Source organism: Poecilia formosa, unplaced genomic scaffold (assembly GCF_000485575.1).
Source record: "Poecilia formosa unplaced genomic scaffold, Poecilia_formosa-5.1.2 Scaffold230, whole genome shotgun sequence".
NCBI lineage: Eukaryota > Metazoa > Chordata > Actinopteri > Cyprinodontiformes > Poeciliidae > Poecilia > Poecilia formosa.
This window is the reverse complement of record NW_006800169.1, coordinates 124643-152589: the sequence shown is the minus strand read 5'-3', so window position 1 is coordinate 152589 and position 27947 is coordinate 124643. Positions and strand designations below refer to the sequence as shown.

At 39.8% G+C, this 27947-nt stretch overlaps 4 protein-coding genes across 6 annotated transcripts in view; 2 read left to right on the top strand and 2 right to left on the bottom strand.

The window, feature by feature from the left end:
- Positions 1-380: 380 nt before the first annotated feature.
- slc35a3b (solute carrier family 35 member A3b) lies at positions 381-11160 on the bottom strand. Of its 3 annotated transcripts, none has more exons than XM_016680041.1 (8): positions 11096-11160; positions 6134-6380; positions 5416-5570; positions 4678-4800; positions 3443-3611; positions 2310-2428; positions 1251-1384; positions 381-1100 (listed from the first exon to the last, which is right to left on the bottom strand). In XM_016680041.1, the coding sequence occupies exons 2-8, from the start codon at positions 6336-6338 to the stop codon at positions 1010-1012; spliced, it is 996 nt and encodes a 331-aa protein (XP_016535527.1). In that variant the 5' UTR covers positions 6339-6380; positions 11096-11160; the 3' UTR covers positions 381-1009. The 3 variants fall into 3 exon arrangements, with proteins under 3 accessions (XP_016535527.1, XP_007568760.1, XP_007568759.1); XM_007568698.2 differs by lacking the exon at positions 11096-11160 and adding an exon at positions 8334-8438; XM_007568697.2 differs by lacking the exon at positions 11096-11160 and adding an exon at positions 7157-8270.
- Positions 11161-12857: 1697 nt separating this feature from the next.
- On the top strand, positions 12858-18077 carry imp3 (IMP U3 small nucleolar ribonucleoprotein 3). Its single transcript, XM_007568696.2, has 7 exons — positions 12858-13092; positions 14274-14381; positions 16062-16136; positions 16210-16289; positions 16401-16452; positions 16552-16624; positions 17238-18077. Exons 1-7 carry the CDS (start codon positions 12956-12958, stop codon positions 17262-17264), a joined length of 552 nt encoding a protein of 183 aa, XP_007568758.1. The 5' UTR covers positions 12858-12955; the 3' UTR covers positions 17265-18077.
- A 419-nt stretch (positions 18078-18496) lies between these two features.
- Positions 18497-21604, bottom strand: sec22ba (SEC22 homolog B, vesicle trafficking protein a). The gene is made up of 5 exons (XM_007568693.2): positions 21500-21604; positions 20763-20872; positions 20518-20678; positions 19058-19204; positions 18497-18977 (listed from the first exon to the last, which is right to left on the bottom strand). The coding sequence occupies exons 1-5, from the start codon at positions 21572-21574 to the stop codon at positions 18823-18825; spliced, it is 648 nt and encodes a 215-aa protein (XP_007568755.1). The 5' UTR covers positions 21575-21604; the 3' UTR covers positions 18497-18822.
- A 45-nt stretch (positions 21605-21649) lies between these two features.
- zgc:55943 (uncharacterized protein C1orf21) overlaps positions 21650-27947 on the top strand; it is an 8208-nt gene continuing 1910 nt past the window's right edge. Inside the window, exons 1-6 of the mRNA XM_007568694.2 lie at positions 21650-21742; positions 21860-21993; positions 23564-23702; positions 26471-26550; positions 27299-27363; positions 27460-27523. Of these exons, the coding sequence (XP_007568756.1) occupies positions 23612-23702; positions 26471-26550; positions 27299-27363; positions 27460-27523 (300 nt within the window). The 5' untranslated portion in view covers positions 21650-21742; positions 21860-21993; positions 23564-23611. The remainder of the gene's footprint in view (positions 21743-21859; positions 21994-23563; positions 23703-26470; positions 26551-27298; positions 27364-27459; positions 27524-27947) is intronic.

The window sequence follows — 27947 nt, the reverse complement described above, 5'->3', positions numbered from 1 at the left end:
ATGCCTCACCTTCCTCTCCCACTGCACTTTTTCCACTCCTCCTCGCCTTTTCTTTCCATCACCAAACGTACAACGCAGAACACGATGAGTCTGGTGAAAACAGTCCGAGGTCAAACCGGGCACGGTAATTTGGTGTCTCTGCTTTTGTCACAGCACCTCGGCTTACTCAGCCATCTGTTGCTATAGAGACAGGTTTGGTTTTCCAGAGTGAGGCGCAACTGGAAGGGAAGGGGAAAGAGAAAAAAAAATTTCAAAATGTTCATGGGTGTGCCTTGCTCCTCTTCTCTTTTGTGAACATATCAGTGTGAGAGTGGACACAGGAACACACACACAGACCCCAACTCCCTCTGAAGTGAGTGAAAAATCAATTAGAAGCATACTTTAATTCATTCATCCGTAAAGTCTTTATTTTGCATTTATAGAACGACAGAAAAAAATCTTTTTCAAATAGATACCGAGACGGTGACCAGCAATGTCAGGGCAGTCATGTTGCTTTCATTACATTTATCTCATCTTGTTTGGAAAAAAAAAGAACATCCAGCATCTCTTGGCGGAGGTAAACCCCTCCTCTTTGCAGCAAGGTTTCTCCTCATCCCGCCACTAGAGGGAGCCTGCGCGCTCCCCATCTGACTCGAATGCTGTCAGATCTGATGCTCTGGTTTAGGAAGACGCTGTTTCCCATCACCGAGTCACTAAAGTTAAAAAATTCATTAAACAAAAACAGCCCAAGTTCCCGTGACTGCAGACTGAACTGCTCTCCTCGTCTTCACAGTGTCACAGTGTGATTGACCTTATGTTTTCTGCAAAGAAATTGGACCCTCCATGATTTCAGCTGAAGTGGCTCCACGGTAACCAGATCCGCTGCTCCTACTCTTCCTGCATCTTAAGCATGGGAGCACCAGAGCGGTGGTTACAGTTCACAGTCCATCGATGCGGGAGGAGGAGGGAGGTGTGGAGGGTTGGAGGTCTGCCATCCCATCCCATCCATCAGCTCGCTGGAGCTCCCTGACTACACTTTGACGGTGCCGTTAGCGGGCTTGCCCTGGTAGCCGTAAAGAAATGTGGCAGCAATCACCAGCATCGCTCCCAGGAAAAACACCCTGCAGGAGCAGAGAGGCAGAGAGAGAGAGATAGAGAGAGAGAGAGAGAGAGAGAGAGAGAAAGAGAAAGAGAGAGAGAGCGTAGAGATTTATACCAATCCAATACACAAACGACGGGTTGCAAGGCTCTGTTAATGTCACCACGGTTACCCTGTGGGGTGGAAGTCGTTCAGGAGGAAATACGAGATGAGGGTGGACATGATGATGGACACGGAGGTAGCGAATCCTTTGAGGATGTTGTCGGCGTACTTAATCACCACGGCGACGACCAGTCCGCCCACAGCCTGCAACGCAAAGTTTGAAAGTCTGAAAGTTTTTCATGTGATCCCAACAAACCAGTTAAACCACACCTACTTTCACTTTGTAAATAACCCCGAATAGTAATAGTAATAAAAAATTATTTTAAATGATTTGATGTCAAAACACTGGTCCTATAGTAGTAAGAAGTGGAAACATAAATTATTTTTGCTTACTCTGACCTTTCATTTCACCAGACACTACTGACCATGTATTCTGTTGTGTGATGTTTTCATGTTTTCTGAACAATTCATTGTTAAAAATGTGAGCTTCTTATCAATGAACTTACTTAGTTAAATAAAGGTGAAATGAAATAAACAAAATAAAAATGCAGCATAAATATTCACACCCTGTTTGTCCAGTGACAACCATAATTTTTATTTTATGTTATAAGACAGATTCAAATGAAAGGTTGCCAAGTTTGAAGCTTAAAAAAGGCAATCTGAAAAGAGCAGCAGTATGTCCAGCCCTCCTTATTTTGATACTCTTAAATGATCTCAGTACAAATCCAAAAGTGAAGGCCTCAGAGGTTCAATAGCGAACGTTAGAAGGAGAGGGGTTAAGTAAAAAATGGAAGCTCAGGCTTTTTATTTTTTAAAGAGCTTTATTATATTAGCTTTATTATTTATTATATTCATATTTCTACTTCCTTTGACCATGTGTTGGTCTGAGATAAAATCCAATTAAAATACAGTGGTCTGTGACCGTAACGTGATAAAATGTGAAAAAAGTTTGAGGGGTGTGAATACTACCTGCATGGTGCAGTGTATATTTCCTACGAACTATTTAGAATGAAATAAAAGTCAAAGTCAAGTTAAGGACTGTATTCTTTTTCTTCCAGTTTCAACCAGTTTTCTTCTGGAAATAAAATGGTAAACTCTGAGACACTGAAGGGAATCAAAGCGAGCCAACCTGCAGTACAACAACTGTCCAGGTGATGGCGTTGTAGCCCTGAAACATCCCGGACTGTCTCACGCTCTGGCCGTCATACACCATCATTCCCAAAAAGCCCAACAGGAAGCTAAACAAACCTGGAAAAATAAAATAGCTTGATGATTCTCCACAGCAGGAAATATACAAGTAAACGTCCACCTTTTGCTTTAACACATTCCGCCATTACCTTTGTTATTCACTGTAGACTTTGTTAGGTTCAGAATGTTTCACTAAAGAGAAAGAAAGAAATACTGCTCTTCTCACGTGTGAGGTTTTAAATATACCCATTATCAGCTGAAAAGGAGAACATTAGGAACATTAGGAAGGTGAAGGCGATGACAGCTGCTGGGCATGAAAAACCTGTTTCTGTGGCACACCTAACATTGGTACCGACTGCCGGGGGGTGAAAGAGGAGCAGCTGTACAAACGCTTTCTCAGGAAACCTGAGCGCAAGCAGACAATCTAAAAATGCTACCAATGAAAAGCAACTGGAGGGAAACTGGGGCATGCAGAACAACAGCCTTTACAGGTTCATCAAGAAATAGTGCCTTGGTGTCTTTAAAGGTGCAGTAAAATGTTTTTCAGCAACATGGTACCATTTTATAGCACAATTAAACAACTATATTACCTTCAGTTACTGTATATGGCTTAAAAGACATTTGACTTTGTACTTCATTGTCATGCCACCATTAGCTTGTTTTTGGAACAAAATTCAGACTCTGGTCCCAGGTTTAGAAAGTTAATACAGAAATAAAAATAAATAAAGTAATTTATGTCATATATAAATATGTATATCAAAAGACTGTGTGCGTGTGTGAGTGTGTGCACATGCGTGCGTGTGTGTGTGTGTAAATAATTTGAGATGAAGCTGAGGAGCTTCATCACAAAGGCGGAGTTAAGTCCAACCTGGCGTTTTGCACAGCTGAATGGTTCCCACAGGAGACTAAATGATTTCTCAAACATGAAGGAAAATGTCAATGCAACACTTCCGCTATGTTTTTGATGGTGAAATTCTATTATAACATGATGTAAAGCTTTAAAAAAAGTCGATTTTACATAATACTGTCCCTTTGTGGCCAGTCATAACCATGATGTTAGGTTCAGAATCGTACCCAGCTGTATGTTGCGGACCCACACACTCTGCTTGGTCTCCTTTAGGATCTTCTCGAAGTAAACTCCAGCAAAACCGCTGGACACGCAGGCCATCAGCACCGCCACCACTCCAACCACCTGGGAGCCCGCAGTCAGAACCTTCTGCTCTCCTGTAGAGTTGGTGGGCCACTGGGGAGGACGAACATGGGTTAGATCAGATGATCAGGACACGTTGTGATCAGACTGATAGAAAACAGGACAGTTTAGTGAAAAGAGACAGTTGAGTGTGCATTGTTGGGATCAGCTGATGCCAGCTTATGGTTTTATTTTTCTATCCTATAGAAAGTACACCTGGCACAGTGCTTCTGTGTGTACCTATGTCTATTAAGGCACTGGTGAAGCTATTTCGTTTGCATACTCTGCTCTTTTCTTTCCCTCAGAACGTTCAGAAGACTCAGTACTTCATCTGTTTCTTGAACTTTGACATTGGTGGAGCTATTGCTGCCCATCACTTGGGTATGATCGCTTTTTCACTCCCAAAAGAGAGTACCTCTGTCACAGAATGTCTACAGCTCAATTGACCATAAAATTGGAAAATAAATCTTATTAATAGAAGCATGCCAATTGCAAAAAAAAAAAAAGCAATAGAATGAGTTGGCTTTTCTCCCCTATCGAAATTGGTGTATTTTGCAAAAACGCAATGGAAAAACTTTTCATTTGTTTGTTGGCGTTGGCTTTCATCGACAAAGCTCAGCTGGCTCCACCAGAGCTCATCGCAGATCATAAAACGTTGAGTTTATTATTCGAATGTGTTGAATCTATCATCTGTAAAATCATAGACTACAATTTCCCCAAAACGTTGCTTACAGAGCCGCTCCCAAGTAGGCGGGGCTTGTCGCTCCAACATCTAAATAAGATACCAACGTCTCCCCTGATTGGCTGATAGATGATGAGCACTGAATTGTGAATATATCTCATGTAACTGTTTACATCCATCGCTAACATGATTTGTAATGACTTATCGCATGAACAAACTTATTCACATGTGATTTTTATTTTATTTCTTGTGCAACGGAAACGCCGCAATTGTGAAATTGTGTTTTCTAGACCTCAGGTTGAGGGCGTCAGATGCCAAACTTTGACTGAACTAAATTCTGGACCCATTAGTCTCGCTCGCAGTGTGCAGTGAGAGCACGCCGGTTGTGAACGTTCGCCATGGAAACCAACTTGGCAGAATTCAATGGACCTGACTCACCTGCACCAGCGTGACTCCAGCCATGAGGCTCAGTAAGGAGAGCCACTGGTACAGACCCAGCCTCTTCCCCAGCATGGAGATGGAGAACAGAGCCGTAGTGAGGATCTTCAGCTGGTAGGTGACCTGCGTCCATCACAGATAAACAATATAAATGTATGTTTGTTTTTCCCCCTTTTCAGAGCACTTGTTTTAGTCCTAACAGAATTATTTTTGATAAAGAAAAGAATGATAAGTGCTTATTGTTTTTGGATGGATGTTAGTTTCATTTGTTAGAGTTAGCACAAATTGTAAAAAACAAATGCAATTAAAAGTTTGTGCAGCCTTTCAGCATGAAAATGTTCTGTGCAACTTAAAGTGCTTACTTACATTGATGTTTCATTACATTGACCTCTTTCTTACATATTTGCAGACCTTCTAGCATAATAAAACCAGAGGACGCTTCACTAAACTACCTTATCACTGAGTTGCAGGACAGCAATGACCTAGTGACACAGTGCTGCTGATGGCTGTTGCTGCTTTGAACTACAAGTAATTATTGCTGTCAACATTTAAAAGTTCCACTAAAGACTAATATAAACTAAATACCACTCCCATCAGGCATCGTAATGAGGCCCTTTGAAACTGGAAGGTATTTGCAATTTTCCCGGAAGGAATGAGTCAGAGAGCCACGGAACTCCTTAACTTCTGAGAAAAACTGCTAACCCACAGTCAGCCTGACCAATCACATCCATGTGTAACCTGATAGGTGGCTGCATCCAGGTTGGACAGGGCGACATAGAGCAGATTGTTCTGTAGCGTGTAGATCCCTGCAGGCACGGCCAGCTTCATGGTCTCCACAGGCTTCTTCACAATCTCCTCTTTCAGCAGCAGGTTCATCGCCCGCAAACTGTATTCTGACAGAAACAGAGAGAGAGTTGTTGGGTCCGCCCATACAGTATAAGTATGATGGTGTATTAGGGCCACTGTAGATATATAAAAAAAAATGGAGGAGTAAATATTGGCCAAAAAACCTTTTGGAATTTTAATATTAATATTAATATTTTGTCTGAATATTTTGCAAATAAAAAGCATAAAAATTTCAAAAGTTGAAAATCTGCTAGAAAAACAAAGACATTTTGAGATTAGGCTCAGAATTGTTCTAGAAACATGGACATTTCAGAGTTTCAAAAGTTGAAAACTTTCTAGAAAAAAACTACCTTTTGAGATTAATCTCTGCAATGTTGAAAACAATAAAATTTTTGCAAACTTGATATCTGAATTGAAAACGTCGAACATTTTCAACTTTTGAAACTCTGAAATCTCCAAGTTGTTTTCTAAAAAAATTCTGAGAATTTTTGGCGGAATTTTCTCCTCCTTTTGTTCTATCCCTTAATGGTCCTAGTACACCGTCATAGATAAGGGACAGGGGAGCATTTGTGTATTACTGCATGAGCCATAGGAGAAAGAACCCACTCACTGTTTTCCATGAAGACGAGGAAGGTACATGTAAAGATTTTAAGGACCTCAGCAGTCACTACAGCAGAGGAGGCCAGGTAGCGGGGGCCGTCCTCCTTCAGGGTCCGGGAATAGCGCATGGTGAGAACCAGTGATGTGGTCTGCAGCACCAGGACCCCCAGGGACAGATACTTTAACCGTGAGGGGTGGGGTGTGGACGAAACCATCGTGGAGGGCTCTTTGTCCGAGCTCTCAGCTGGTATTGGAGCCTTTTAGGATGTTCAAAAACTAAAGTAAGATTATTTCAGCAGAAACAAATGTCTAGGCTAAGCTAATATTGCCAACTGAAGAAATATGACATCTTTTTGTGTGCAAAAAGATGTGTTTTAAAGGGGCAGTATTACCTTCAGTTCTTATAGAAATTCTACATACATAGCAAATATAACTTAAAAGAGATTTGACTGTGTAATTTAATGGCTTAAAATTGGGTCTCTGTCTCTTTAAATACTCCAGCTCTTTCTGAAAGGCCACCTTCAAGAAGCCGTCATAACATGGCTCCTCTGTTAACCCTTTAATAACATTTTTTACCAGCATTTTACTGAGACGTAGCTGATATAATGAGCTCAGCAGATGCTCAGTTCCACCAGGTGTTTGCTAATTGCTGCTGGCTAGTTTGAAGGAGCTTATGAGAAGCTTCATCTCCAAGGCAGAGCTAGGTCCACCCAAGCGTTTTGCACAGCTGAATGGTTGCCACGAGAAATTAAAGGATTTCTCAAGTATACATGGAAAAATCAAAGCAACACTCCAGGTATATTTTCAATAAAGGAAGAATATTATAACATGAAATAAAGCTCAAAAAGTCAATTTTACATCACACTGTCCCTTTGAATACAAGGCCCCAGATGTTCAATCACAGTCACTCATGCTATGTTAGCTAGCAACACACGTACATTTGTTGGCAAACTTTGGACAACTGCACAAACAGTAATGTGTGTGTCTCACACTGGAGACACAATGGCAAAGTCACAGAGTAAAAATGTATTACCAGCTTCACATCTGCTATATCCTGGATGTCTGAGGACAAATATTCTTCACTCTTCGGCGTCATATTTCCTGAAGTTCCTCAATGGTTTTAGCTGAACTTCCTCCTTCCCTCGTCATGTCATTGTCGTGACCCCAGATGTAGAGCTTCCCATGCATAGAGGGGCAGAGGAAGGCGACAGAGGCAGACCATCCACACCAAACCTGAGCAGGAATCTCACTTCTAACCACAAGCAGTGTCCAACGCTACTCTGCTGGTGGTGGGAGGAGCAGCGGTATGCCTCCTCTCTGAGGTTACTACCTCACTCAAACTACTGTCACTGCTACTATACACCATCACTCCTACAGACTCCTCAAACAGAACTGACTTCCTGCTTTCCTCTAAAGCGTTTAAAAGACAAAGTCCACTCATCTGTTTTCTGAAACTACGGGGTAATGTTTTACTGTTTCAGGTCTACGCTAAAATGAGGATGTAAAACAAGTCAAGCGGAGCAAAGCCGTTCTCCAAAAACAGGAGGTGGGGGGCGTGTTCAACACACCAGCACACTGACGCTCTTATGTGTCAGCCGTGCAAAGCAGAGGGGAGCGCGGCGGCACAGTCTTCCTCTGTATGTCTCTGCCAGAGCGTGTGTGAGTGTGTGTATCCTTCCTCAAACCTAACACACTGTATACAGTCTTTCTGAGAATGTTTCAGACACACCCTCGGCATTCGCTGCCGTCTCGATTCATAGAACTGGAGTTTGTGGAAGAAGAACAAACTGGAACACTAAACCAGGGTGGAAGGTTAGGCTTTAACACAGAATGCTGCACTGAGATGCAATGGTAATAAAAAATTATTTCCCTACAACTTAAATCGGTCTGTCTTTCAAGCTCACCCTATCCTTTTCTTGCACCACCACAAGGTGAAAGTTTCCTTTGTTCTCTTGAATTCATTACAGGTAAACTTGTAGCACATTGGAAGACGATCTAAATGTAACCCAAATCAATGAGTTTTATTCAATTTCAGCCACATGAAAACTCTATCTGCCCATCTAGAGAAACATCCATCCACCCAGTCGTTTGTTGGTCAATGACAAGCGGCCAGCAGTTCTTCAAATAGATCCCTAACAAGATAATGCAGCAAGCAGCTACAAGAGTATTCTGGAAAACCTGACAAAAATGCAAAAATGTCCCGTACTAACCTGTGTGGACATATCCTGCGTCTGTGTTCACACACTCAGTACAAGCCTCAACTGACACCACCGGTTCCCTCGGAGCCTAAAGCTGACTGAGCAGGTTGGATGACGACAACCCATTAGCACAAAATACCTGACTGAAACGGCCTCTGAAACTGGTTTGGAAATGTCTATAGATAGTAAGAAAAACATACTTAGCACATTGCTAAAGTATGATACAATACACAGATCCAAATAAACAGATCCACAGATCTGTTTATTGTATCAGTAACGCAAAGCAGAGCTAAACGATAAAGAGGAAGGAAATGATACATGCTTTTTACACAAGCTTAGTCAGACAGGATGGAGATCAAGTATTTCCAAATCTTGAAACAGATCCTCAACTAAATTTAAGTCTGGACTTGGATTAGGCCTCTCTAACTAATGAATTAGCTTTGACATAAACCATGGCGTTGTAGCTGTGATCTTTTATTGCCTCTAACAGATATTCTTTCATAATTGCTACTTTTAGCTCCTTCCATCTGCCCTCCAAGTTTCTTTTTCCTGCTGAAGAAAAGCATCCACCTAGCCTAATGCAGCCACCATCGTGTTTCACAATGGTATTGGTGTATTCAGGGTGGCATTCAACGTTAGTTCTCCTATAAACAGTATTTTACATTAAGGAAAAAGTCAAATTTTGGTCTCATCTGACCAGGGTACATTTTTTTAACTTGTTTACTGCATCTCCAGGGAATCTTAGCCCACTCTTCCTTACAGAATTCATTTCATTTAACCAGAGAGATTTTTAGCATAAAAGGCCTATTTAAAGTCATACCACAGAAATACATCCCTTTGAGTGGCTGTTTAATAATTTCTAGTGAACCCTTAACACTAACTTTAGTGTCATGGACTTCCAAAGTCTAAGAAAATAAGTATTTTCTAGAAACATGGTCTCTCCTCTGTTCTTAAATTTATTTAGATCAGAATACAAAGAGTTGCTCTTCAGATCTTTCGGCCTACTTCATGTTGTCAGACAGGTTCTGCTGCAGTGATTTCTTGACTCTATAGTTCTGGCAGTAATCAGACCTCTGGGTGTGGCCTCTGAATTTGAACCCAAAAAGTTTGGTTATTCCACATTAACTCATGAATTGTCAAAATGGACAACTAAATGTTTATTACACCTGCATAGAGCCTGGTTGGTTCAGAAAGCTTTATTTCCTTTAATAAATGAAGCCATTATTTGAAAACTATTTTTTTTTATTTATTTACTCAAGAGTTATATAACTTTATTTGTTTGATGATCTGAAACAAATTGATTTGCAGTTATACTTCCCATGGAATATGTGTCCAACAAGCAAAAGCAGCAAAAACAACCAACAAATGATAAAAGAGTACATGGAAGTGGGAACTTATCGTAACATATATCGACTATCATGAGAACTTTCTTATCGCAATAAGAATTGTGATTTGTTATTGTCTCAATAAATTCCAATTAAAGATGCTAAAAAAATCAAATTGTCAGTATGATCAGTAAGTTTAAAAACATGATTAAAGGCACTTACTGTGCGCATTTTAGTGAGTTCAAAGTTCAAACACCAAAGATATCCTGACGTATTAATACAGACAATGGAAACCACCTTAGTACAACGGAACATCCACGGTCTTCCTTATCTCTTCCTTATCTTGGATACAGACAATCAGAACAAATAAATGTCGCTGCTTTGCAAATGGCGGCCAGAAGTGTGACGCACTGCAGGTACTGAACTTCATTTAAAAAGGGACAAGTACAACTCAAACATCCCCTGCCAGCATGCTTAGGTGGGCCCCATGTGGGGAAAAGGAGGGCAGGCCATATGGGTCCCATATGGGTTTGTCCCTGGGTTCCACGATGGCCCTACATGGGCAAACCCATGTGGGGCCATCGTGGAACCCGCAGACAAACCCATATGGGACCCATATATCAGCCCTCCTTTCCCCCACAAATGGGCACACCTAGGCATGCTGGCTGGGATCATAGCAAAAGCTAATGCTAATGCTATTCTATAATATCTTGACAGATCTGCATTTTCTTTTGAGTATTTCAGATTTGCTCTAACGGGAAATCCACAGCAGGATTTCCCGCAAATAATTTGGAGTTAACGTTTTACAGAAAAATTAACCGTAAATAGTCGGTGGCCCGCCGCTACAGTTCACAAAAATCATTTTAAAAAATCTAGATTTGAAATTAATTTGCATGTCATGCATTTTGAAAGCATATGTAAAGTTAGATTCAGTCTTTGTAAACATAACACGCAGGGCTCTCGTAATATTAGTTTGCTTTTGCCTTTGACGGCCAAACAGGTCTCTCTGTAAAGATGAATCAGAAAATTATCAAACTTTCCTTTGCTGTGTGATAAATAAATTAGAGCTCTTGTTTTGGGTCAGCTGGTGCCATGGTGACGTGGATGTGTGTAGTGAAAGCAATGTCGTTAGTAGAAGCAGGGTAGCAACCGGAGATGACTTAACCAAACATTGTATTTCCTCATCGGGATGCGGATCTGCTACTGCGAGCCAAGACAGGGAGTTCCCTTCCGCTGGGACGCACGTGCGTTTAAGAGGCTGTTGTGTCGCATCAGAGTTGCGACACAAGTTTTGAATCTAGTTATTGATTCAAAACTAGATGGACACTAACAGTGAGATAGTAACGTACCAACATAAAAAGTGTAATAAAAAGTGTCGAGAGTCTCGGCAGACTCTGCAGGCATTTCTCCCTCCGTGCTGTGAAAGGAGTCCTTCAACCAGAAACTTACCCCGGGGGACAGCTGCTCATCCGCGGCCGTGGATGGATTGATTCATTCGTTGCTGCTGCTGCTGCTTCTCCAACTTTAAACACTCCCAGTCAGGGAGAAGCTCCATATAGAAATTCGGAGAGCAATTCGCTCCTCCTCTGCAACTCAGTGACTTTAGGCATCAGATGAATTCATCCTTTAGTCGTGCAGGTTTGATAGGTTGACCAAATTTCTGCCCATGCATGGAGTCCGGGGGGCACGACACCAGATAGATTAAAATTAGTTACATAAGACCCCCACCTCCCTCCCCCCCCAAAAATGGTTTGATTGCCTTTTTCTTTCTGCTTAACAATCGCAAAATGTTACACTAAAATGGCAAGGCAAGTTTATTTGTATAACACATTTTCACCAACAAGGCAATTCAAAGTGCTTTAGTTAAATGAACAAAAAAGTTAGATTTTTTTTTATGGTAGAAACATATTTATAAGTCATTATTGTGCCAGAACAGAAATGCATACAATGTCCTCCTACAGTTATTTGGTCAAGTGTTTTCTGTTTTCCCCGTCTAGAAATTTTCTATACGAAAGACTATTAAGACCACTGAAAAAAAGAAATCTGACGTGAATTTTGAGAAAAACGTTAGAAAAGAAGAAGAAGTTACAATTCAGACTTTTTTCCTCCCTCAAAATAAAATGAGTCTGAATTTGATGGAATAAATCCTTTTCTTGTCTTTTAGCTAAGTTTGTTAACAGCACACTTTTAGCCAAAGTGTGCTTCTAAGTATCAAATGAAACTTTGTTTTGTGGCAAACATTTTATATTTTAAGAACATGTATATAGTTTCTAAATGGTCTGACAAGAAAGAAAATTTGTAGTTGGGGGCCAAACTAAGTTATTCAGAGGGCCTTGTATGGCCCACTGGTCACAGGTTGGAACCCCCTGTTTTAAACGTCTGGTTCGACACAGCTGATTTAATTGAATGACTTGTTATCCACAAAGGACAAAAGATGTTTGATACATAAAAATATTGTTACATAAATATTTGAAGACATTAAAATGAAGTGATTACTACATAAACATATATTTGTTTTGATGTCGCAGTCATTTCGTAAATACCTAAATCATTAAATGTCAAAACAATTGATCAAGAAATAACTATTTCAATTTAATGTTAAAAGGGTAATACATAAATTATAAGTTTGTCATCATTTTATTAAATAAATTGTTTAATAATAAAATGTGTAAATTATTTAAAATCACAGTTGTACAATTTATTCAGGTCATTATTGATTTATCTTCCTACTACAGTCGATCATGAAAAAACACAAGTCATCATAGGGTGATCCTGGCAAAGAACACTAATAAGATAAATAAATGAATAATTAAGAAATTAATAATTTAATAAATGCTAAAAATACATATATACCGTAACTTTATAACGAATTCACAAGCTGATTAATGTTTTCATTAAATAATTTTATTATATATTTAAAAAAAATATTGAAACATTTAGATAAACACAGACGTAAGCAATTATGTCCAACTTATGATTATCTAAATGCTTCAGTAATTTCTAAAATACATCACATATATAATAATCTATGTATTTATTAAAATTCTGACCTTTGGGTAAATGCGGTTTCTTTTACAAAGAAAGGCTCGCGCTTTAATTTAATATTTCTGGAGGGTGTGATCCGACGGAGCACATCATGACAAAACCAGTCACGTCTAATCCTCGCTAGGTGGTGCTGTAGCGTGAGATTTGGTCCTCAAATTTCTCCGAAGGTTCCGAAGAAGAAGAAGAAGAAGAAGAAGAAGGAGAAGAGCACGTGTTTCCGGTTTTCCTCAGAGGGAAGTATTTGTGAGGTAACAGAGAAATAAAATGGTTCGTAAATTAAAATATCACGAGCAGAAGCTGTTGAAGAAGGTAGACTTCATCAACTGGGAGGTGGACAACAACCTGCACGAGGTGAAGGTGTTACGGAAGTATCACATCGAGAAGCGCGAGGACTATACAAAGTGAGTAAAATGTGTGATGAGATGTTTGGGGGTCTGACTGGACGCTGCGGCGTTCAGATTAGTCAGACAGGAAGGATAATGGAGAAGGTCGAAAAAGTTCAAATGTGGAAAAACGAGTTGTTCATGAAGATGGAAGCAAACGAAGATCAAAGTTGCTATTTATAAGTCTGCTCATTAGCCAAAAAAATAATAATAATAATAATAATAATCACAATGTGAGTTAAATTCACTACCAAGATAGAATACTACCGATAAATTCAGTAAAAGTAGTTTTCCGGGTTGAATACACTATATATAACCTTCCAATTAGATTCTAGTTTTACCACAGTGCAGTAAAATTCAGTTTATTATAGCAAATTAATCGTCTAGAATTTTCTTTATACTGAGAAGGCATGCGGCGACAGTAGAAAGAAATGTTTCCTTTTTAACAAGAAGAAACCAACTTGCTGGTTAAAAACACAGAACAGAGGCACAAAATTCACAGGAGTACTTTCAGGGTAACTAATGTTGACATAATTAATTGGAGCAGTAATTGTTATCATCTAGGATTAAAGCTCAACTAAATAGACAAACTACAAATAAGTAATAAGTAGTTAGGGGAAGAAGTATCTTCTTCTTCAATTTAAACACCAAAAGACAGGGGCGAGTGTATCATCCTGGAAAATGTCACAAAGCAGAGAAAACATAAAGGTAATAGCATCCATAACTGATGATGACACATAACTGGAGAGTAGTAGGAGAAAGTAACAGAGTGAGAAGTGGTCAGAATGTCCAAGCTAAGTGCATAAATGTTCTACAGACACACAAACACAGTTTGTGATCTTTAAAGCATCAGCATGGCGGTTTCAGGGTTCTTCTCAGCCTTAGACTGGGTCAAGTGTCTTAATGTGAAACATTTGAGTTTTTGAAACTCAATGTTTTTTTTTTCTTTGCCGTCTTAATTATAATACATGTTTACCAAGTGAGAGTATTTTATATGTTCAACTAGAGCTGATGGACGTTGTTCAAATTCCCAAAAAGCAGAATCAAATCAGACTCACTAAGTCTTTACCTCATCATGATATAGGACTTTAAAGTGTTGGTAAGGTGTAGTGTGTATTCCACCTGAATTAGGTGTGTTAGAACAGCATATAGAAAGGAAATGGTTGGTTTTATTGTAGGTTGTCTTTTTTATCTTTCAGGTACAACAAGCTCAGTCGGAACATCAGAGAGCTGGCGCAGAAGATCAGAGACCTGAATGAGAAGGACGGCTTCAGAGCTCAGAGCACACACCGCTTCCTGGAAAAGCTGTGAGTCACCAGAGGCCATTGGGTCGGTTTGGGTCAGAACCGAAACAACCCAAACAGAACCAGTAAAAGACTGAAGAGTCACAAACGAATCCAAAAGAAAGGACATTTATCAGTAAATGTAACAAAAACACAAATAACTAAACATTTTTTCATTTATATTCACATTAGTGTAGATATATTTATAAATGTACAGTTGAAATCAGATGTTTACATATACATTATAAAGAGAGAGATCTTTTTTCTTCACCATCCTGACAAGAAGTAAGGCTAAATCTTTCCTGTTTCACGGCTGTTAGAATGACTAAAATTACCTCTGGTTGGTAAATATAATTTGTCATTTGGAAAACCCTTTTTGACCCATATTATGATCACTTTAATTTCAGATTAAAAGTTCCTGAGTGCTTTGGATAACCTTAATCAGTATTGGCTTCTTTGTTCCTGAACGCCATTACAGCTCAGGTCTTTGTTCGTTGTTGACGATGAAACTTTTACAGAATTTTCACAAAGTCTTTTACTTTTATTTTTGGGTTTAACACATTTCTCAACAGAATTGTGTCTGGGACACAGAACCCATTTACTTCCTGACAAGCTGGACGTTCACTGAGTTTATGTCTGGGTTTTAGGTTTCAGGTGTTTAGAAATTGTGAAAAACAGAAAAAACTTTAGTCTGAGTCAATTATGGTGAGAAAAACGTGTTTTATTTTTATGCAGTGCATGTAAATATCTGGTTTCAGATTTAATAGTTCCTCATTACAGGGAAAATAATGTCTTAGTGCTTTTGCTGTAAAATAAGTATTTCTTTTCGACGTCAAGGGAAGTCCATCGTTATTTTACTACACATGGTACGATGACTATAAACATTACTTTGATCTACAGGTGCAGCCATTGCAGTTTTCTACTCGATTCCCAATCTTTGCAAAGCCTAATCTGCTGATTAGGCATTTTGTCTGATACCTACTTTTTATTTTTTATCTAAAAGTTGCTAAATATAACATTAAAGTTGCTAAGTTGACAGCAGTGGAGCGAATATTAGCTGCGTTTCCATTACAAATGTGCGCAAAATTTTGTCGCTAATTTTAAACCCCCCACAATTTATCAAATACCGTGTTTCCATGAAATGAAAATTGCAATTAAAATCACACTTTAATAAGCTTGTTCAATAAGTTATCAAAAACAATCATCCTCCTACCACTTCCTGTCGTCTTCTTTGTCATTTCTGCTAGTAGTAACATCTGGTCATTGATCATGTAACTCGTGTGATGTGAAAGTGTTTCTATTGCAGTTTTTGCAAAAATAAACCACTTTCTATATGGATAATTAAAAAAAAAAAACACCTCATCCTAGCATAACATTTTAATCAAAAAATGTCTTGTTTTTTTCCCCAAAATTTCCATTAAGCAATTATTCTTTAAATGTCAAATTGCGCACTTATATGGTCGGTGGAAATGCAGCTAATGTTAAGTAGAAGGAAACAATGTCTGTGTTTTAGACCATTGTGGAAGAAGACTGGTTTCACGTGTTAGCCAATCGCCCAAAATTAAGGAAATCGTGGCTGATTGATTGGTGCGGCCCTACTTTGATCACATCTGTTGTTGCCCTCTGACCTTTCCACATGAAACCTCAGTGGATTGTGACTCGTGTTAACCTGATGCGACACTGTCTGCTCCTCTGGTTGATCAGGTACAGCATCGGCCTGATCCCCACCAGACAGAACCTGTCGCTGACAGAGAAGGTCACAGCCTCGTCCTTCTGCAGGTAAAATCTTCACAAACACAAACTGACGCATAGTTGCAGCTCTGTTTTATCCTGCCTGTTCGTTCACCTGCAGGAGGCGGCTGCCCAGCATCATGCTGAACCTCCGCATGGCTCAGAATCTGAAGACGGCCATTACCTTCATCCAACAAGGACGTATCCTTCAGCCCATGTGTCCATCTGGTGTTTGTTATCCCAGAGAGAATGTAGGTTTGTTTCCATCCAACAATAGAGGTCGATTGGTAGTTTTCCTAAACACGCTGACAGATGTTCGTGTCGGCCCGGACATCGTCACAGATCCAGCGTTTCTCGTCACAAGGTCGGTCTCCAGCTTGGTTTATAACATCTGACATCCTCCACAAGATATTTTTGTGTATAAAAATCAGCAGCACTGTCTGAAATTATGTCTTTGTTTTAGAAATATGGAAGATTTTGTCACCTGGGTGGACTCGTCGAAGATCAAGCAGCACGTCCTGAATTATAATGACGAGGTGAGACTTTCATTCATCCATGAATAAATGGAGGAGCTTCACTATAGCTGCGTTTCCACTAACCATATCTGGCCATAACATTCGCTTAATGAAAACATGGTAATTCCGAAAAAACATATTTTGCTATAAAAATATTTCTACGTTAAGATGAGGTGGTTTTTTGGCCATATTGAAATAGATTTATTTTTGGAAAATTGTGATGGAGACACTTTTTTTGTTTTTACATTTCACGAGTCACATGATCAACAACTAGATGTTGCTACTGGTGGAAATGACAAAGATGATGACCGGAAGTAGTTGTAGGATGATGGCGAGGCCTGATTTCTTAATGACTTATCAAATGAACAAACTTATTCATGTGATTTTAATTGAATTTCTGGTTCTATGGAAACATTAAAATTGTGAAATTATGTTTTCTTGATATTATGTTTTCTTGAAAATTATGTTTTCTTGATAAATGTGTGCAACAAACATTTGCACACATTTGTTATGGAAACGCAGCTTTGAGGGCCTCTGTTATCGAGTTATGAAGATCTCTGTCATGTTGTCTTAATGTGGGATTATGACTTGTCTTAATGTGGGATTATGACTTGCATTAATGTTTCTGTTACAGAGGGACGACTTTGATCTGATAGCATGAGTGGGAATGAACTGTGCTGCAAAGACAACGGAGGAGGAGGAATGCTTTAAACTCCAACAGGATAGAGTTACGGACTTCTGGGAAAACGTTGGCCTCGTTTTCTGTAGATTCCTTCTGGATATGAAGAATGAATGCTGCCACATTCAGCATGAAGCGGTCTTTAAATGTCAAACTCCTGGCTTTAACATTAGGACTGCACCAGTAAATGGGCCGATTTCCTTTCATTTGGGCGATCAGCTGATACTTACAGAGTACCTGAATAATTAAAAAAAAAATTATATCAGTCAAAATCTGAATCAGCAGGTCGGGTTGTCCTCATGGACCCATTGACTCATCTGTAAGCATCTTTCCTTGTGATAGTTAAGGGGTTAAAGCTCATTGAACAGCTTTGAAATCCTGTATCGGTGAAGCCCTGTTTAAAATACCTCAGGAAAATAATTTAGTTCCAGAACTTTTTTTTTGCAAAAAATCTGATCCTTTTAGCTAATTTATTTGCTTCAAATCACACTATTAACCCTAACCTGTTTCTCACCTCATGGTAAAAATCCAGGTCCTTTATTTTGGTTGTGTTTTTATTACTTGTTCATAACAATTCAAAAATACACAAAGCATTTTTTGGGATCAGTAAATAAATGTATTTTCTGAAAGATGCTGATTGAATAGTAATACACTTTCTGACAGTTGTGAACATGACCAACCAGGAACTGAACAGGGTCTGATTTTCAGAATAAAGCACAGTAATAAAAAGATGTTTATGTATTGAAGTCAGTAACAAATAAATGGTTTCCAAATAAAAGTTACTGTACAGGTTGATTTAATGTAGTTTTCAAATGATTTAATTACATCTAATTTTTATCTTGATTTATTGGACTGGAAAAAAACAACTTGTAAGAAAAACTACAATTCCTGAACACTGTTAGGCCACATAAACTACCTTCATTAAAGTACTTTTAAAGTTTATTCTAATAATTCAGGTTAAAAGTGAAACCTAAATATGTTATGGATTCACTTCACTGTGAAATATTTCAAGTATTTATTTGGATTAATTTTGATGTTTATGACTGAAATGGAATTACAGCCCAAACATCACGAGTCATGAACCTGGTTTTGTATTTTGTAGTTTTATGATTTGCATTGTTTTTTTTTTGTTTTTTTACTGCTTTAGAATATACCTGCTTTTTACGATAAACAGTTAAACCCAGAGAGACTGCTCATGATGTCACCATACATGATAGTTTGCTAAATCTTTTAATACAATATAAATAAACCAGAGTGTTTTCCTCACAGTGTCAACATATTATCTGGAATCTGCTTCTTCTTCTTCTGTCGTGTAACTCAGAGAAGCTCCACCTCCATTGTGCAAACATCTGCCTGTGTAAACAACCACAACGGCCCACTGTAGAACATTTGTCTCCGTACAAAAGAAAAGTCCAACTAAACACTGACAGCTCTGGTTTCACAGAATACAAAACCTAAAGCTACAGCAGAGAAGAAAGGTCTTCCTCCACCACAGAGAGAGGGGAAACTTTCCCCCCTTTTCAGAGTCTTTGTTTAATCATCAAAGCCACCAAAAGCGCACATAGATGATCACCGTGACGAAGACCAAAACCACGGCAGCGACTTTAGCGTAGGTGGAGCGAGTGTTGAGGAATCTGGCGTCGCTGCGGTACTTCTCAGCCTGGCTGCGCAGGTTGCTGGCCTTAGTGTCCAAAGCTGATGAAGAAAGCAGATTCAGGGTTAGCTGGAGTCAGACAGCTGGCCAACCGGTTGGGGTTTTACTCCAAACTGGTTACCGGAAAGAGCTTCTCCTCTCTGCAGGACTTCCTCGATATTTGCCACCATGATTCTCTGGACGTCCTGCAGCTCCGTGCTGACGCTGCTCAGGTTCCTCCGAGCCCTGCTGTCAATGTATGACTTCTTTGTTTTCTGGATATACGTATCTAGAATATGAAAAAATTACTTTTCCTCTCTGCTCTTTACATGTGTGTCCTAAAGTGGATCTAAAAGGCGTTCCCTTCTTTTAATTATTCAATTTTAGAAAACACTCCGACGATAAAGATTAGATTTTAATCAGATATTGTGAATATTCCGCTCCTTCAGATGTTTAGCATAAATGCTAATCTATTGTTTGTTTGCATTACATTTTTTAAATTTAGTTACAATTTTTTTGCACATAAAGACTAATGTAGACTTTATCACTTGCTAAATTTAGGAAACGTTCTTTGTGTTTCTAGCATCCTTAATACTGGGGACACACAATGTATCGGCATTAACATCGGTGACAATCCGATAAAACTGGGCCGATATTAATAACCAATGTTTATTTCCATCTTGTTTCCATTTGTATTTCAGGAGGGGGTTGGTTTTTGTTTGGTCATGTGACATTAACTGTGTTTCCGTTGACCAAATAACTGCACATTTTCATATTTTGACAATAAATTTGCGCAATAGAAACACTCCAATTTTGAACTCTTTTTTTAAAGTTTTGCCACTAGGATGAGGTGGGTGTTTTAGTCAAATCAAAATTGGATTATCTTGCAAAACTGCAATGGAATTTTTTTTTTTTGTATCACACAAGTCACACGATAAACAACCAGATGTTACCACCGATGAAAACCATGAAGAAGATGACAGGAAGTAGTTGGGGGATGATGGCGTGGCGTGATATTTTTAATGACTCACTGTGTGAACAAACTTATTCACCTGTGATTTGAAATGAGTTCTTGATTTGATGGAAACACTGCAATTCGACATTGTATTTTTTCCACATTAAAACATTTTAATTAAAGTGATAGCGATGCAGTATAAGATTGTGTGGGATTTAACCGAAACAGAGAAGCAATGTCAGCAGTGTGGTCGATTTTTTCACTGTGTCAAAATGGTAGCAAAATCTATATTATATATGATATCAGCAAATTGATAATCAGTCCAAATTTTCATAATACTCAATCTGGCACAGATAAATTGCTACTATATTTGCTCTGAAGAAAGAACAGCTTTAGTCCAGAGTTGGAGCTCATGGAAACCAGCAACCAATGTTGTGAGTCACAACAACTAAAACTCATTTTAGCTAAATTTGTTAAAAGTCCACAGATACAAAATTAAATCAAACATCTACTGACTGAGATGACAAAGCTCCTCGTTAGTGAACAAACCAAACTGTTTTTTTTATTTATTTATAGAACCAGTTAAGAACTTGCTGAAGCACCAGCACTGGAACCGTTCTAATGGGAAAACCCAAAGAGAACCTTACCAAACTCTATGAAGGAGTATGGCCTTGTCACCGTCGGGACTCTCTTTCCGTACTGCTCACAGAATTCATTGTGGAGGTCCTCTAGGTACCCAAAAGCCATCTTTTTAGGGAAAGAGGCATCACAGAGACACAGGCAGCAAACACCCTGGGATATGAAGTAACTGGGAGGGGGGGGAAAAAAAGTCAAACCCATAAATAATCAAAAGGCCTTCGATTCCAGGTTGAATCTACAAATCTCAACTGACCAGAAGTTCACGTTCCCAGCCTCCAGCATGCAGCGGTCTGGGCTCTGAGCGTCGAGTTTTCGGAGTAGCTGCTTGGCCTGACTCTGGTAATGCTGGAGGTCTCTTCCTAACTGGCAGAAAACAGTCAAAGCACATCCATGTTTGTTAGCTGTAGAACCAGTCAGTGAAAACAGCCTCTAATGGCGCAGGTTGTTTAAAACCTGCAGCATTGGTCACATCTGGATGTGACCAAGTTCTCTATGAGTTCTGTCACATTAAACTTGAACTCTGAGTCATCTGACTCTGTTTCTCATTGTTTACAGATTGAATAGTATCCTTTACTGTCAATGGGGAAATTCAGGTTCAACAGCGGCTAAGTGACAAGATGTAGACTCATGTAGGTTCACACAAAGATAAAAAAAAAAAAAGTAAAATATACTGTACCATAAGGGCAGGAGCATAGCTAAAAACAAACATGAAATATTTTGCCGTTATCAAAAATAGTAAAATATCAAATAACACAGCTAACCCTGTCCTCACTTCCATAACACATATAAGCTTAACAAGCTGAAACCATGAGGTGGCAGTGCTATGTTCTATACTAAGTTTAGATGTTAAATCTTTCAGCAAAACAAAGAATACACTACAGCCATGAGTTATTTCTATTTTCTTTTCTTCCCTTCATGCATTCATTTAACCAAGTTTTGAAAGGAGCTCTGTGTGCAGCTATCGGAGCCCAATTTAGCCCTCATTCAAACCTGTTCATCTTCCTGGATGGACGCAGCCAGCGGCAGACCGTCCGCCAGCCGAGCGATTACCGTGAGGAAGATCATGCCGACAGATGTGGACGCTCAGCGGCTGCTCGATCAGCCAAGACACCGAACAAACTTCTCTCTGCAGTTTACTGCGATGGTGCATTTGTAACGCGCAGGGCGGAAATGGTTCGGTGCACCTTCGAATTAGGTCCGACTGACAACACACGGTGACGACGCAATACAGAGGTATGCTACGGTGGTTTGTGTTTCTCGAAAACTATATTTTTAGGGAATATACAGCTGTAATAATAATTTTGGCTTGTGTTTGACATATTCCCTCGCCCTATTTCGTCACTGTGACAGAGCGCGTGGCGGCGGGGGAGCAGACGGCGCTGAGTGAGCCGAGTCGAGCGGAGCTGCAGATGCTGTCTGAGCGGCAGCTCCGAGCGGACTGACAGCACAGGAAGGAGCCGCTGAGCCATGGATTCACCAGAAAGGTAAAGCTGCCTTTTCCATTTCGCCCCGCTCTCCGTTCCGCTCTTCAGAATAACGTCTCGGTATTTATACGCAGCCGCCGGAATGGCGCCTCTTTCCCCAACTTACGTTATTTATTAAATCAATCTAGCATCCTGTATACACCCCTCCTCAAACACTGCGGTCCACAACTCTCCCTTCCTCTTTAGAAATGCTGTGAAATCAGCCCCTCAGTTGGTTGGAATGTTTTACTTGAAGTTAGCTAGGCTCTTTTTGTCTTTTCTTTATTATTATTTTTTTTTTTTAAATATATTTACAGTTATAAATGAAGCATTTATGCTAGTGGTTGTAATCGAAACGGGGCCCCGGAAGCAGCTGAGTCCGCAACTGTATTCTCCTTCACCGGCCGCTCAGGAACAACCAGCCCGCATCAGGATGGATCACTCTGGATCAATGGATCAGATGGATCCCACCCTCCATGTTGAGGTCTGCTCTGCAGCATTAGGACGTGGGAGATGGGAGCGCGCGTCCAGTGTAATCCCCTGTTCTTCATAGGGAAAAAAAGAAGAAGAAAATAAACACCATTCACTAATAGAAATGACTCGGTGAGATCCCCCCCTGACCCTCACCCACTCTGAAAGGCCTGATTGTTGCGCAGCAGCGGGCTTGTCGCTGGTGCATTCCCAGTCCCGTGTGTGATGGTGAATCACAGCTAGTTTTATTGTTCATTCAGGAGTAGAGTGGGAAGATTGTATTTTTAATTATTATTTCAAGGGTGGGGCACTTCATGACTAATTGATTATAAAAACTGAGATTAGTTTCACGCAGTTAGTTCTTAATATTCTTTGGTGTTTTATTGGTGATGGCAGACAAATTTAAGAGCAACACCTTTAATTATTAAACTATCCATCATCTGATTATTGATTGTTGTTTTGAAGCTGCTGAGCCACACATTCACTGATGGGTCATGACAGTCTGGATTCCTGCCTAACATTGTTCCCTGTTTTACCCTTCAAACTATTAGGGCCATTGTAGATAGAAAAAAATCTCTGAAATTTTTTAGGAAAAAAAAGGAAATTTTTGATTTTGAAAAGTCAAAACATTGCCAGGGAAAAAACTCAAAAAGTTTCTAGAAAAATTGTGGAAATTATTCACATTTGAAAATCAAAAATGTTCTTGTTTTTTCTAAAATAAATAAATAAATAAATAAATAAAAAATTCTGAAGTTAATCATAAAATCGAATATTTTTTTGTTGCAAATTTTTAATTTTTCAAACTCAGAAATTTCCTAGTTTTTCCAGGATATTTCTGAGATTGATCTCAAAATGTGTCAGTTTTTCTTAAATTGTTGTCTTTTCAAAGTCTGAAATTTCACCTTTTCTTTTCTAGAAAATTTCTGAGATTAATCTCAAAGTTTCTGAGTTTTTTTTTTTTTTTGTTTTGGTTTTGGTTTTGGCAGAATTGTACTTCTTGGTGATCGGCCAGAAAACCTCAGCTGGTGCATTCCCTGGGTCCCGTCCTGTTTAACGTGTCCCTGTCATTAACCCTCCTGCTGTCACTGATGAGAGTTTGCCTTCCTGTTATCATCTACAGGTGTGCCTGTAAAGCTTTGGGCTGAGGAGGAGAGCCGTTCAGGAGGAGATGGGCTGCACCTCTGCCAAGCAGGTTTCTTCTGTTCCCAGCGATGAAGAGGGCCAGAGCAAATCCCACAGCAACGGGGACCTCGTCTCTGGTCAGTCTGACAATGAGGGACTTATTCTGCCTCCTAACTCTTCCTGTAGCTTTAAACAGAGGGTACTGTTGGATGGGGATGGAGGGATCTGGACATTCTTTCCAAAGGGACTGAATCTGCTTGGACAGTTGGAGGCGGTTGTGTCGGACGGTGGCAGAGCACCTTCAGGGGTGAACGAATAGCCCCGCCCCCCTCCGCAACATCCTGCCAAGGGACGAAGAGCGCCCCGCAACAGGAGGGCCGTCGTTATTGTTATGCAAGACTAAAAAGAGGGAAGCGCTGCCAAATTCAGCTGTTATTCAGGCGTTTCCTCCCCAGAGCGGGCGTCGTTAGAGCTGAAAGTAGGGCAGAACAGAAGTGAGACTTTCTGATTCAGTTCAGTTCAAAAGCACTTTATTTATCCCAAACGGAAATTAAAGCTTGTCGTAATTCATATCGTCCGAGTATCTTCATGGGGATGCTCCACTAGCAATCAGTCTAGTAACGAATATAAAGAATCCTCTGACAGTTGCTGGGCGATGGTCTGATTGCTGTCATGACATGCCGACAGCTCAAAGTCGGGGCACCATAGTCGATATTCCATAACAACTGAATGATATCATCAGTTGTTAGCAGGCTCTGCTGATCCAGCTCCTCTGCTTTTGACGCTCCTGTTTAAATATCAACCTGAGAACGTATAAAATAACCAAAAACGGTAGAAAGAAAACTTGAAGTTACGACTTAATATTATTAAATATACTGATCATGAGAAAATTAAAACCCTCATTAAACCACTGGAGGGAGTGATGTCATTTGAGCGTCGAATGGAAATCAAAAGCCTGGGTCGTCCTGTCACCATAACACATTTTACTGAACGATAAATTGTCCTAGAAGTTATCGCCACAAACGATAACTTCTGGTTATTTTTGAAACCATTTTCATGCGATATAATGATAATGGCGCAATAAAGTAAGAACACATTACATCGTTCTTAGCGTGAACATTTAACAGTGGACCTGGGAGACGTTTTAAACATCCTGAATAAATGAACAAAACAACAAAAGCAGCAGACTGAAGACTATTATCATCCAGTTTTTGGCAGAAAGAGAAAAATGATAAATCATACAAATAGAAATGATTGGCTTTGTTCTAATTTATCGTGTGATTAATTGATTTATTGACAGTCCAAGCTACAAGTGTGTAGCTCAGAAAATTAGAGTAATAACATCAGCACAATATATATTTTTTTAAATACAGAAATGTGAACCTTTTGAAAGTGTTCTCATGTAATCTGCTGTCAGCTGCTCTGGGCTCCTGTTGCGTGAATTGCTGCATCATTTTGTGGTGGCATGGAGGAGCTGCCTTCAGGAGCCCTGGTAGATTATCAATGGGGTCAAAGGTCAGGGGAGTCTGGTGGCCGAGCACAGGAACATTGAGGCATCGGTTCCTTTGGCAGTGAAATTCTGCACACATTTGTAATGTGCACATCACTCATTGATGTGAATGAATATTAAAGAATCATATCTCTGATATTTAGCAACTTTTCAAACAAAGGGAGGGGGATCAGTATTTGGAATCAGCAGCTCAGGCTTTTAAAGATCGGTGATCGGCTAGAAAACTGCAATCGATGCGCTTCTTATTAATATCTATTCATCCATAAAGATCAGGTTTATGCTGCATAATTCTTCATTCCACCATCAGCAGTTTGGAGCCAGAGTCCAATCAGAGCGGCTCACCTTTCTGCTGCGGCTGCACTCTGACCGCCTCACGGCTTCATCTTGTTGACTCTCTGTTCCCCCATCTGTCCTCTGAACTGCAGCTCCTCTCTGAGTTTATTGTTTGTTTGTTTGTTTGTTTTTTTCATTGAGCTCCAGAGGCGGCTGACGTGAAAATCCCTGGAAATCTGCAGACACCGACCAGCCCATCTGGCCCTCATAATCACATCACCGTCATAGTCGACCAAATCACTCCAACAGAACGAGCCGGAGACACCGAGCTGACCCCGCCAGAATATTAAAAAAACAGAAAAAAAAATAAGAAAAGCTATTGATATTCTGAATAAATACATTTGCAAATCTTTCAGCATCGCATCTAGACGTTTTTAGGCTCATGATTTGATTCAGAAGCCTTTTTTTTCCTGTTCATATTAGAGATTCTGCTTAAATGATGCGACTGGCAAGAGGAAACGACAAATAGAGAAATATTTAAAAATAATTTGCTATTTACATCAAATTCCATCAGTTTGCATTTAAACAAAAATAGTTTAGTGCATCAAATTGTGTAACTTAAATTACCAGCATTCATTTAGATTTAACCACCTGGCTTTTTCTTAAATAAATAACTATCCAAAATGTAATTTTACAAAAAAAAAAACAGCAGACTAAAATAATTTTTTTGAGCATTTTGAATTGATTCAGAATTCCCAGGAATAGAAATTCTGATTCTCCATAGAATCAGAATTTTACTTTTTTTTTTTCTGCGCTTTTACTTCCTGATCTCTCAGAGCTTGGGATCGGACAGATCCCACACTCTGTCCGAACCGGACCGGCAGCTCGTGTTCTGCTGCTTGCCAGCCATTGTCGGGTCGGGCCTTAGAGCCAGACGCCAGAACTCCAGCATGTAATTACTTTGAGGAGAACTGAACTGTGAGAACTGTTGACCTCAGAGGATTGTCCCGAATCAACCCGCCACCACTGCCACTCCTGCTGTGTTAATGATAATAATAATAATAATAATAATAATAATTAATAAAGGGGACGGGGCTTCTCTCTGTGTCTGCTTCTCCACAGACGAGCACAAGATGAGAGGCGTGGAGAAGGACAAGCTCATCAGTGGAGAGGAGGCGGGAGACGGCGGCCATGACGGCTCAGTGCGTGATCTGGGTTTAGGTTCACTGCCGTGGATGAAAATGTTTGAAGTGTTTTTGAGTTTGACTTTATTGAACGTCGTGTTATAAAAGAACACGACTTTCTTTATATACAAAGGAAATACGTTTAAACAGACACAGATGTTCTGAAATGTCAGAGCTTCTTTAATTATTATGACTTTATTCTGGTAATGTTTGATTATAATCTCGTTGAATTATGACTTTACTCTCAAAACTTATAAAAAACGTTTAGATGTTAATGTTTTAAATTTATCCTGCAGAAAACCAGCAGAGATTTGACTTTCTAACTTGCAGCTAAAGAAAATTAAAGAGACATAAATGCACCATTTTTATGTTCCTTCTTGTATTCTTCTGATTTTAATTGAGCACAAAATCATTACAGAGGCTGTCAGGCTTTCCCTCAGTGTATTATAAGCATGGCGGGCCTCCAGGCTTTACTTGTGCCCCCAACAGGCTAAGCATTGCTTTTTTTTAAGTCTTTTAAAGATTTTTGCATTTTTTAAGACTTTATAGTTGGTGTTCAGGTATTAATCTTCCAAACTTTTGATAACACATGGTTATCAAGTGATATTTTCAAATTTCCTGTCCACTTTAAACATCTTTAACTCAAAAACAACGATGGGCTGCTGGATGAGTGACTGCCCTGGTGCCCAGCCACCGGGCTCAGCAAGCGTTCTGGGGAAACCTTGGGCTGCAGTAGTGATGATGAGTGCTGTGCTTTGTCCTGCAGGAGAAGAGCGCTCTGCTTGGAGTAGGACAACATCCCAATGAATCGGGATCCAACGGGAAGATTCTGTGAGTCTGAGCGATGCTGAAGTTTGGTCGGTTTTCTCTCAGGTTGAGGTGCTAGAGGATATTTCTAACTGGGTGTCTGTTCCCTCATCCCTTAAGGAGCATCCACTCCTCGGAGAGCCAGCAGGAGTTCTTCCGGATGCTGGACGAAAAGATCGAGAAGGTAAGGGAGGTGAATAGATGGCTGCGGCGTTGCTGTTCCGCCCAATGACAGGCAGGAGATTAACGCTGCAGCTGTTGCGGATCTGTATTTAGCAAGGACACGACAGATGACACAATGATGCATAACAGACTCAATCTGTCACATCCAGTGTATGAGTAATATGGTTACAGGCGAGTCTGTCACATCTAACACAACACGGGGGGGGGATGAGTGACCGCTGATATCCCAGACTCTGTGCCAGCATGCAGAACAGATGGCTGGGGAAGAGTAGGGGAATTGATAATGTAATAAAGTCCAATTCCATTTCTCCTTCTGAACCCAGCACTTAGCCACATCCCTCAGCTTATGTTTTTGCTTTTTATTATTATTATTTTAGAGCTGCACTATGTAACATATATATATATATATATATATATATATATGT

Bases quoted from the DNA above. Each gene is read 5' to 3' on its own strand.
- imp3 (XM_007568696.2), top strand. From the start codon at position 12,956: ATGGTTCGTAAATTAAAATATCACGAGCAGAAGCTGTTGAAGAAGGTA. The intron at 16,137-16,209 runs GTAAAATCTTCA...GTTCACCTGCAG, and splicing joins ACAGCCTCGTCCTTCTGCAG to GAGGCGGCTGCCCAGCATCA. The intron at 16,290-16,400 runs GTATCCTTCAGC...ACACGCTGACAG, and splicing joins TACCTTCATCCAACAAGGAC to ATGTTCGTGTCGGCCCGGAC.
- slc35a3b (XM_007568697.2), bottom strand. From the start codon at position 7,219: ATGACGCCGAAGAGTGAAGAATATTTGTCCTCAGACATCCAGGATATA. The intron at 5,571-6,133 runs GTGAGTGGGTTC...TGTTTCTGTCAG, and splicing joins CCTCGTCTTCATGGAAAACA to AATACAGTTTGCGGGCGATG. The intron at 3,612-4,677 runs GTGAGTCAGGTC...CGTCCTCCCCAG, and splicing joins CTGGAGTCACGCTGGTGCAG to TGGCCCACCAACTCTACAGG.
- sec22ba (XM_007568693.2), bottom strand. From the start codon at position 21,574: ATGATCTTCCTCACGGTAATCGCTCGGCTGGCGGACGGTCTGCCGCTG. The intron at 20,679-20,762 runs GTCAGTTGAGAT...CCCCCCTCCCAG, and splicing joins GCTGGGAACGTGAACTTCTG to TTACTTCATATCCCAGGGTG. The intron at 19,205-20,517 runs GTAAGGTTCTCT...TTCATATTCTAG, and splicing joins ATACTCCTTCATAGAGTTTG to ATACGTATATCCAGAAAACA.